General features: G+C 45.3%; 1 protein-coding gene and 1 non-coding gene across 2 annotated transcripts; both read right to left on the bottom strand.

The window, feature by feature from the left end:
• Positions 1 to 3689: 3689 nt before the first annotated feature.
• Positions 3690 to 7382, bottom strand: LOC142558224 (uncharacterized). The gene is made up of 3 exons (XM_075670380.1): positions 7328 to 7382; positions 5885 to 5943; positions 3690 to 3979 (listed from the first exon to the last, which is right to left on the bottom strand). The coding sequence occupies exons 2-3, from the start codon at positions 5931 to 5933 to the stop codon at positions 3708 to 3710; spliced, it is 321 nt and encodes a 106-aa protein (XP_075526495.1). The 5' UTR covers positions 5934 to 5943; positions 7328 to 7382; the 3' UTR covers positions 3690 to 3707.
• On the bottom strand, positions 6122 to 6194 carry TRNAP-CGG (transfer RNA proline (anticodon CGG)). Its single transcript has one exon. It is a non-coding gene; the product is annotated as a tRNA-Pro (tRNA).
• Positions 7383 to 11094: the final 3712 nt, after the last annotated feature.

Genomic DNA, 11094 nt, shown 5'->3' with positions numbered 1-11094 from the left:
GACTTAGACTATTCAATGATGTTGGGTGCTGGTGGGGTTGATGCAAGCCCGATGCGACAGCTGGCGTTTGCATGAGTCCGACACGCTGAATGCAGGCCAACAGGTTGGCTCGGCCTGCTTTCGCCGGATAGATGTAAACGTCGTGTACATAGGGTTACCAATATAAAGCCACCGCGCGCCTTTATATGATTTCAGAGTGTTGTTTTCATAGCAGCCAAAGTGTGGTAGGCAATCAATGACGGCATGCTATAGCCCATGTACTCTGATTTCTGTTTGTCTCGGAAAAAAAAAGCGAATCGTTTGTTTATTTCGCAAAAGTGTTTTTCGAGGGAGAGGTGGCGCTCGGGAAAATTGGATTCCGTGTCGCCAATTTTCACGTACCGCTTCTGCACGAAGACAACTTTATTTCGAGCTAAGGCTCCAGCAGAAGCAATACATGAAGCGGCAATTGAGTGTATTATGTATTATTCACCATTCTGTGCACGGTTATTGGGAGTTTATCCCACTGCTTGCATGTTACTTCAGTCATCGCAGTCGAAAACAACCTAGAATTGACGCATGGAGGATGCAGTTCCACCTGTGATTTTATGTTTCCTCAATCTTCACGCATGATTGAATGAATATGGCCTGGTTGCCCACACCTATTCTGTTTTTGGGGCCCGAGAAAACGAAGAGAGGTCCTGTTCACGGAACTACCGTTCGAAATCTCGTTCTTTCTTGCTTACTTCTGGCGCAGGAAGGGATCGCGTCATCGTAGAAGCATGAAAACATCACTGGGTTGGCAGAAGTTGTTTTCTAAATGCATAATATAGTAAAGAACTCAGGAAATAAAAGAGCATACGTGGTTCTCTCTGCTGAGCGAAGTTGCACTTGACAAAGTATGTCTGTCAATGTAAATAACACGAACAAAATTCGATGGGATCCATCTTACGATTGCTATCGGCAGTAATGCGTTTAGCATTGAATCACTATAACCACACAAGAAATTTCTGCCGTCCTTTATCGCGGACCGACGCATCCCAACACCTAAGCAAGGTAGCACACCGTATGACATTAGAGAAGTGGCACACACGAATTCACCCAAGAACGATTGCATTTCCTCGACCCCTCTATGCAACTGCGGATGTTACCAGGGCTTCTGCGAAATGAGGAAACAATGCTGTGCCGCTTACGCTTGGGCGTCGCATTCACCAATGCATATATGTTTTTGGTTGGAATGACTGATAGCGCCAACTATAATGTCGGCGGTGTCGAGGAAACTATAGAACATCTACTGTGCTACTGCCCATCTTTTCAAAACGAAAGACATAACCACTGCAGAGCTCTCAATCAGCTAGATAGAACACCGTTCACCTTGAAGAAGATCTTGGAACCATGGCCTCGTATATCGCAGCTACAAAAGGCCACCAAAGCTCTGCTGCGATATTTGAAAGCTACTGGATTGAGTGAGCATCTGTGATCCTGACTGATAGACCGAACGATATACCGAGTAGACTTTCTCTTCTTCTTTTAATCTTTCCGTCCCCTTTCCCCTGTGTAGGGTAGCCAGCCGGGCTCAGTCCTGGTTAACCTCCCAACCTCTCCTTTATCATTTGCTGTCTCTCTCTCTGCCTACAAAATGAGATATGCATGAGGCGTGTACTGCAACGGGATTCCTCTTTCGCTCTTCCCTAAGAATACTTGGGGCCATCTAGCGCCGCCGTCGCGAAGCCTGCACGTGGCCTCCGAAGTGCACGGCGCCTGCGAAGGCTGAGGCCCAAACAGTGAAAGGTTCCTTTCCTTCGGGCGCTTCCTAGCCTTACGTGAGGCCTCCTCACAGCGAAGGACCGATGGAGGAAGCAAGCGTACTCTGAAAGCTCCCTTCACCCGTCCTCACGTAAGGAGCGGTTGCCGCATGCCTGGGTTAGAGATTATCTCTTAAAAACTTTACGCGAACACCATTATTCAATAAAAAATGTAACACCGCACAATCTTTAAATTGAAGAGCTAACCTAGAGAAGCGTGGACGCTTTCTTCTATTTTTGTTTACTAAATTTTAAAAAAAGTTGCGCATTACAGTGCAAAACTTATGTGCTTCAGCAACGCTGGCACGCCGGCGTCCTGCAACGCCTAGCAACGCCTAGCAACATAGAGTTTCCTGCAAAAATTACTACAGGGAACTCTGGCGCTAGTGTCTACGGGAACTGCAATGGGCGCGGTTGTCCCAGCATGGGAATTATGGGAAGTACATGGATTTCACTAACCTTCGTCTTTTTGGCTTCAAACCGGCTGCGTGATTTTGTGAACTCGTCATTTTCAACAGTGTATTACGTCATAAATAATTAAATAAACATCATTAAAATTGCCAGACTTCAGGATTCGAACACAGGGACTCTAGCGAAGACGCCTCATATTGAAACCATTAAGCCGCGGATGCATGCATCGACAAGCGAATGAAGCGCCCTTGCGAATTTATCGCGGGCATGCCAGTGCCTTGAGACGCTTGGCGCGTTTCGATTTGACCACCTGGACAAGCTCAATCCTTGCAATTAATAGCAATGGTACGCGTTCCCGGCTGGTAAGCTCCTCGTCTGGGGCCGCCGGGTTGGCACGACGTCGACGGTCTCTCTCCCGCCGCTGATCTCGCTGTCGCTCCTCGTAGGTACGCTGCTCTTCAGGCGTACGGATCACGCATGGCCTTCCCATAGCGACGGTGGAGCGAGATGGTACCAAAATTCTCCTTAGTCGCCATACCAGGCGCACACTATGTGGCGCACTACGTCATACATTCACAGAGAGACAGCTGCGACGGAGCGCCGTTTTAAACGCAGGTGGCCGTTAAGCTGAGCTCCGACGCGAGCGGCGATATGCGTTTGCTTTTGTTGTTGGCTCTTTCTTCTAGGATCAGCTTTCCAGGGCAGAGTTTTTCCGCGCGTACGCCATAAAATCCTGGATTCTAGCCATAGACAGCGTCATTGTAAAAATTCAAGAGAGTCATTGACGTGCCTAAGCATCTTGATCACTTTGACCAGGTCAACGTTCTCTTCCGTGTATTTGTCACGTTGGGACAAAAAAATGTCGCTTAAAAGTTTAGCTAAACAAGACCCAGTGCATTTCTCGTCCCTTTGCACGAAATCTCCGTAATTATTAACAGTGATCATAGATGAGAGAAAAGCTTGATATTTGTAAAGAATAGGCAGCATGTAAACCTGCACCATTCAGGAACATCGCAAGACAAGAGTCTTCAATAAAAACCCTGAAAGCGTAAAGTTCAGTTTGCGGAATAGAATTAAACAACTCGGCAACGGCCACGAAAAGGCAATACTGGATACATTTAGGCATTGCTCTCGGGGAAAAAAATTTATATAAAATTATACGGATCGCACCACTGTGAGCATCGATGTAAGCTAAGCTTTCTATGCTGTGTGCTTTGATTGACGACAATTATTAGCGATATCGGCGATACTTCGCGAACGACTGCTTCATCATGTGCGCTACCAGTCTCCAGTGAAACCCGGCTTCCTTCACGCATCTTTTCGACGCAGAGGGACATGTTTACGCATGTACACGTTGTGGATGTGTGGTAACTAAATGGAGCCCTAAATAATACTTTTCACTGCGAATCACGAGCGGTTGAGTCTCGCAAAACGTTTCATGTAAGTTACAGTTCATTTCACTGGGAAATAATCAGGCATACGTTCGGATAGAGAAGATGCAATTTATTGTATTCAGCCTTTTGTAAGCAAGCTCCCGACAGCAGCCCCGACAGCGCCGGATATGGCGCCGTTTGCGATGATCCCCGCGACAGCCGCAACTACGGCCGGAATGGCGTGCTCATCGGTTTCATCGCCGACGCTGTCGACAGACTTTTCGAGTGTCTTGAAGGCACCGATGATGTCCTCACGGTGCTCCATGAGGGAACGGGAAATCCTTTCCGTGAGTTCTTTTGTTGCCTCGTCTACGTTCCTTGCCGGCTTGCTCAGCGTGGCTGCGTGAATTTCTGTAACGTCGAGCGAGTGAAATACACTAAGCATGTCACGTAAGCTGGCATTCAAATACATGCAGTGAGGACGGCGAAAAAAATAATGAAGGAGGAAAGAGTTCGGCAGAAAGTATATCGTGATAGATACGTGTTTGAAGCGGTCACGACAGTGCACAAATGGAAGGAATGCACAACACCACGGCAATATTGCTGTAAAACGACGGCATTCTTACGGTACGTGAGAGCCGGGTGAAATGCCTTGGACGTAGTGTTCTGAGATAGTAAAATATTCCCTTCGCGTCGCAACCACCCAGTGTGCTTAAGGCGTCCTTCGCGCGATATCGAGGGCAAGTCAAATAGCGGGCACGCATTCTTTTCGCTTATTCACTACAGTCGCCCTGTGGAGTCGTGCAGTGCGTGTATTAAATAAACCGAAATGGTGCATGAAAAGTAAGCTTAGGGAATGAAAGGGAGAGAAGTACTTACGTATGCATGAAGGTAAATAAATCTTTCATCCCTTCGATTAACGGCAACATACTTAATTAGACAGCCATTGTCGCCTTTCTAGTAAGGTTGTTGTATACTAGGGCCCCTTTAACGTAAAACTATTCCAATGTGTTTTATTCCAATCTCCTGACGTCAAATTTACGTAACCGCCGACGCAAGCATCGGGCGGTCACCCGCCAGGTTCTCTGAACAGACCAATCAAACGCTCTCCTCGTTCATAGGAGGTCACTTTTGTTTGCTTGAAAAACGAATAACATTGCCTACACTGAGCGGCTTGCCTTATCTAACTGGCTCACAAGAGGCGAGGAGCACGCTCAAGTGGAGAGGGATTCGATAGGGCGGAGCCACTACACTGAAAATCGATAACCGGATGAAGAGGGTGGCGGCGGCGCATGCGATTGGTCTGCCTTCCCTGACTAAGCTTGCGGTGGCTCGTCGACGGTCGCGGCGGCATGCAACGGAAGCTTAAGAATGACGCTAAAACGAATCCTCAGCAAAGGAGAGTTGGCAGAACGAGGTCGTAAACGGGCCGAAAGTGCTCGAAAATGTTACACGGCCACGTAGAAACTTTTATTACACGCAAATAAACCTATGCTCTTCGACAGGTGCGAGTAGCCAGTGCCTAAGCGATCGGCGGCAGCCAACTTTTATTCCTTTCGGAAAGGGGCAGCCTGCGGCTATTCAGAAGAAAATTCAGTTTTGTTCGGCATAATAATGCATTTTTATCGCGTACAAGTCACTTTGATGCGGTGAGTTCTTGCGGTTTTGTGACGTCGCGTGAGAGGCAGGTGAAGTGGGCGGAGCCCGAAAACATTTAACCAATGGCCGAAGGTAATGGCGAAGAGGCGTCGAATCGGAAATAACTATTTTTCTTTTGTTCGGTCAAATCATGCATAATCCGTATGTACACGTTATATCAGATGGCGAGCTATCGCGGTTTTCGTGACGTCGCCTTACAGACAGGTGAAAGGAGGATGGTCCAAAAATGTTCGACCAATCGCGAAAGGCTGATTGCAAAATTGGAATAGAAAAGTTTGGAATAGTTTTGCGCTATAGCGCCCTAGGCCTTTGTTAAGATGAATATAAAGGAATAATATTTAATCACCTGGAATGTGCGACTATTCCTTTTTATGTAATAGTAATAATAAAGAGAGAAATATTGTAAACAAAGAAGCAGTCACAGGCACGAAAACTTTTGTAGAACATGAGAGGAATCACTTGCGGTGTCTCACCGGCTGAGAAATTGCGAATATTATTATGCTTGTAAACATAAAGAAAAAATTTGAACTCAGGTTTCCTATGTCTCCAGGAAGAGAAAATATCCGCTATACTAAATCTAGAGGGAACACTGAATGTATGCATTTGAACGAAGAAGAAAGCACAGATGCGTGCGAGTTGCACAGTGTTGGTACTTACGACACAGGTGCCCCAGAATAACGAGTGCCAAGATAACGTAGGAGTTCATGGCGAATGGCCTGCGGCAAAGAACGAGAAGAGAGGGGGTTAACCGAGGGTCCCGATTTTTATTAGTCATATCATGAGAAGCCAACAAACACTGACACCAAGGACAACATAGGGGAAATTACTTGTGCTTAATAAATGAGATAAAGAAACGACAAATTAATGGAATATAAAGTGGATGAAAAGACAACTTGCCGCAGGTGGGAACCGAACCCACAACCTTCGCATTCCGCGTGCGATGCTTTACCAATTGAGCTACCGCGGCGCTGTTTCCCCATCCACTTTCTTGGGTACTTATGTGTACTAGTAGAACCCTGGGAGTGTTAACCAGCGCCACCACTCACATACCTTGGCTACTAGGTCACATACCTTGGTTCTACTAGGTAACATAAATACCCAAGAAAGTGGATGGGGAAACGCCGCCGAGGTAGCTCAATTGGTAGAGCGTCGCACGCGAAATGCGAAGGTTGTGGGTTCGGTTCCCACGTGCGGCAAGTTGTTATTTCATCCACTTTAATTTCCATTAATTTATCGTTTCTTTATCTCATTTATTAAGCACAATTTATTCTATGTTGTCCTTGGTTTCAGTGTTTGTTGGCTTCTCATGCGGCGGCAAAGAAAAGCACGCAAGTTGATAGAAATTCCTGAGGCCATACCACCTCTAGGAGGCACTGAAAAAAAATGCACTCATGAATGAAGATTTTGGGTGCACCTCAGGAAGCCTGTGTGGGCTATCCCTGGAACTCTATTAAAGATAAGGAAGTTGCTTTTGTTGTTTTCTGACGCGTAGCTGACACACACTAACAACAATTGCTACGTAAGCCGTACGCCATGTATCGCGGTACAGCGACCGTTCTTGTGACGGCAGAATTTTTGATTTTCTCTGCTAGTCTCCAGGATTTCTATTCTTTCGAAAAATTCGCTGTTATCTCTTTATCTGGTACATTACAGTGGATTGGCGATTGATTTCTCCGACTGAACGACCCCCGCCACAAACTATTTTTTTCTTTTTGTTTTAGTCGCTAGACGACAAGTGCCTTTTCTTTTAAATTATCCATCTGTATTCCATATAGTAATATTTTATTCAGTAAGTACCGTCCTTTAAATATTACGTTCGACGGACATAAAGAGTCCGTATAACACGCGACAAGTTCTTTGAAAAGATAAAATATTTAGGCAAATAATATTACTGATATTGTGCTACGAATGAAACAGTATTTTACAGAACGACATTAGCAGAGTAAATTGTAGCGTGTTTTAGTGTTGTAAAAAATTTCCTGGGAAAACGAAGTATCTTTTTGCCTTCAGTCTCTTCAGCGACAGTTTGTGTGTCTGAAAAGCATACAGTGCTGAAATTTAAACAGAACAACAATTTGCTAGAACCTGAGGTCAACTTACGATGAAGATGCAGGCTTGATTTGGTCTCCGTTTCTGCCTTGATGGCCACTGTGTAAAGCTCTGGAACTGTTCTGAGTTTTTATACTTGGAAGCAAGCTGCAAGTTTCTTGCCATCTGTAATGTTTTAGCGGATGTTACGATAAGAAAGTAGCTTACCTTGTTTTTTATCTGCGAGTACACATTTGTCATGATTGTGAGAGGTCAATCGATATATGAAATAGCACTGATGTAAGCATATACTTGAGATAGGGTACGCGAGTGTTTTTACTATGTTAGTAGCAGCACAATGAGGCCACACAATGTAATCATCGCGGCGCCGTGACAATGAACTTGATGGACATTGACGCGTGGCCTTGTGATAAGCATGCATACAAGTAAGTGCACCGGTTTCCAACGAATCCTTTGCTGAATAGTATTTAACTAAGTAAGTTAGTTCATAGCTAAGACGAGTTTGAACAGCTGGACTGAAAACTAAATTAAAAAGCTAAGGAAGATAGAAAAGGACGTCGCTGGGTCTGAAACTTGTAACCGCTGCGAGAACTGCAATGAATTATTGCAGATAACTGCAATAATTCATCTCTTTAGAATATGTTTGTCAGCAGCAGGGACGTACCTAGGATTTTTTTCGGGGGGGGGGGGGCGGAGGGGCACCCAAAGTAACTTTTCTACGGAAATGAGGGAGGGGGGTACCTTTACTACTACAACTGTGAATAATGTCCAGCATTCGCCATTAAAACGCATAAACCGCAAAAGATAAATCAAATAAGGTGTATCTCACAGGTAAGCCTGTGAGATACTCCTCTCATTTACTTGGCAAACAACGAACTACATCAAATGGCCTCACGAATGAAAGAAGCGCAGGAAGAACACTGCCAAGAACAAATACAGAAGCGAAAGCGTAAAATAAAGATTTCTAGTAGCATTTTATTTTCATTAGCTCTGAAGGAACTATAGAGAAATATTGCGGAAAGATCACAGTTCTTTTGGATCCCTCGTTTACTGCTCTACCAAGTTCAGTGCCAAAACCGACTCGTGCTGCTTTATGGGAAGCTGCGTCACAGTTGCGACGCCCTGAGTCCCGTACAACCGCGTAGAGCGCAGGACTCTGCGGTTCTAGACGTAGTGTGGCCACCGTGAAAACAACAACATTAGCACAACAGAGAAGTGGCTACATCAGACGACTCGACTGATAACTGCAGAAGCGTCATTCAAAACACACGGTATTATTCTGCCCTTCCGGTGGCGTCTTCTCTGGTTCCCTTCTAACTAAAATATCATCATCATCATATTTTTGTGATCACTGCATGACAAAGGCCTCTCCCTGCGATCTCCACTTACCCCTGTCCTGCGCCAACCGATTCCAACAAGCGCCCGCGAATAACCTAATTTCATCGCCACACCTAGTCTACTGCCGTCTTCTTCTGCGCTTCCCTTCTCTTGGTACCCATTCTGTCACCCTAATGGTCCAACGTTTATCTGGCCTGCGCATTACATCACCTGCCCAGCTCCATTTTTTCTCTCAATGTGAATTAGAATATCGGCTATACCCGTTTACTCACCGATCCAGACCGCTATTTTCGTCTCAACGTTATGCCTAGCATTCTTCGTTTCATCGCTCTTTGCGCGGTCTTTAACTTGTTCTCGAGCTTCTTTGTCACTGTCGAAATCTCTGCCCCATATGTTAGCACCGGTAAAATGCACTGATTGCACATCTTCCTTTTCCAAGATAATGGTAAGCTTCCAGTCAGGAGCTGACAATGTCTGCCGTGTGCGATCCAACCCAATTTTATTCTATGTATTTCCTTCTCATGGTCACGGTTGCCTGTGATAAATTGACCTAGGTAAGCGTACTCCTTCACAGACTATAGAGGTTGACTGGCGATCCTGAATTCTTCTCTTGCCGGGTGTCAGGATTGGGGGCTCAATCCCATCGCTCGTAACCCGTTGTCAAGATTGGAGTCCGGCATGAATTAGAAGGTAGCTGGACCATGCCGTCGTCCAACTTATCCACGCTGAGGACGTTGATGAAAGGAAGGACTGCTTCTCATCGAGAACGAGGAATATGGGTTTATTTACACTATCTACATGCAGGTCATCAGTCTAACATGATTCTGCAGCTCGAGGCATTACTCGAGCTGCAGAATTTGCCATCAAATCCTTCTGAGCAGACGGAAGTTCTTTTCCGGCTGTTAAAAGACCTTCAGGCTCGTTCTGTACAATCTGCTAAGGGTCAGGCCGAGTTGGTTAACGACGTCAAGGCTATTAAGGTTGGTCAAAAGAACATCGAGACAAAAATGGAATGTATCCAGAAAAGATTAGACAACCTTGAAGAAAAAACAAATGTTTTAGACCATCTCCACGATGAAATGACTGGCATTCAGGCGTCCGCTCAAGCCCAAACAACTCGGCTAGACTCTTTACTAATGCGCGTTGACGAACTTGAGGACAGATCGCGACGCAACAACCTCATATTTCATGGCATCCGTGACTCTCGGGAATCGTGGGAACAGTCCGAATCACGCATAAGAGAAGCACTAACCGGTGTAATCGACAGCCTGCCTGATACGGCAATCGAACGTGCTCATCGCATTAGTCACTACACGCCTAATAAGTGTCGCCCAATTGTAGTTAAATTCACCAACACGAAAATAAAAGACAAAGTACTTTCTATGCGCGCACAGCTGAAAGAAAAGGGCATTTCTACCTCCGAAGATTTTTCGCCCGCCACCCGTCACGTCCGTAAATAACTAATTGAGTACGCTAAAAGCCAGCCCCAACCATGCCCTTTCCAGTTAAGGTACACCAAACTAATAATGAATAAAAAACAGTTCGTCTATGACCCGGCAACAGACACCGTCAACGAGCATGCGCCATATGAAGCACGAGATAACGGCGGGCATCCAAATTCCCAGCACGTGCCCAGTTAGGAAAACGTGAGGGGATGTGGACGAGAATCATGCATAGTATCTGTGTTCTTTACAAATATTCGAAGCGTCATGAATAAGCGCACTTCCTTAGCATCTGCATTGGATACTTGCAACGCCGACATTTTTGTGCTTACCGAAACGTGGCTACATTCACAGATTCACGATAACGAAATTCTTCAAACCGCACACAATTTTTCACTGTATCGTTGTGACCGTACAAAGCGTCAGGGAGGCGGCGTGCTCTTAGCCATTTCTAAAGATTTCCCATCTCAGTGTATTCATGTCAATACTGACCTCGAAATGGTTTGGGCCATCATTGAAATAAATCACCAGAAGATAATCATTGGCGTTTGTTACCGCCCCCCAACTTATTCATCTAATTTCGTAAATGAGATGCATGATGTCATTAATATTGTTACATCTCGTCATCCTACATTACCTTTATTTTTGCTTGGCGATTTTAACTTACCGAACATCATATGGAATACTGAACCTCCAACTTTACACCCTTTTTCTTCATTAGCCAATGAGTTCTTAGACATGTGCTCTGTCTTTTCACTTTCACAACTTGTTACTCAACCCACACGCACTACCGAATCCGTTGAGAACACACTTGACCTTGTATTAACATCGCGGCCTGACCTAGTTTCCGACATCACCTATTTACCCGGCTTGAGCGACCATTCAGCACTTTCGTTCGACATAAATATTTTGCGGCCAAAAACCGGTAAAAAATTCAAATCTTTTCGAGACTACGCGAAAGGAAATTTTGAAGCCATTAACGCCGAATTATCTGCTTTTCTAGACGTATTTATAAACAACTTCGACAGCCGTACCGTT

This window comes from Dermacentor variabilis, chromosome 9 (assembly GCF_050947875.1).
Source record: "Dermacentor variabilis isolate Ectoservices chromosome 9, ASM5094787v1, whole genome shotgun sequence".
In the NCBI taxonomy this organism is placed as follows: Eukaryota; Metazoa; Arthropoda; class Arachnida; order Ixodida; family Ixodidae; genus Dermacentor; species Dermacentor variabilis.
Note: the sequence above shows the minus strand (reverse complement) of the source record. Positions and strands in the feature narration are given on the sequence as shown.

Coding starts and splice junctions, on each gene's coding strand:
- LOC142558224 (XM_075670380.1), bottom strand. CDS start 5,933: ATGAACTCCTACGTTATCTTGGCACTCGTTATTCTGGGGCACCTGTGT. Junction 3,980..5,884: donor TATTCTGGGGCACCTGTGTC/GTAAGTACCAAC, acceptor TCGACGTTACAG/AAATTCACGCAGCCACGCTG.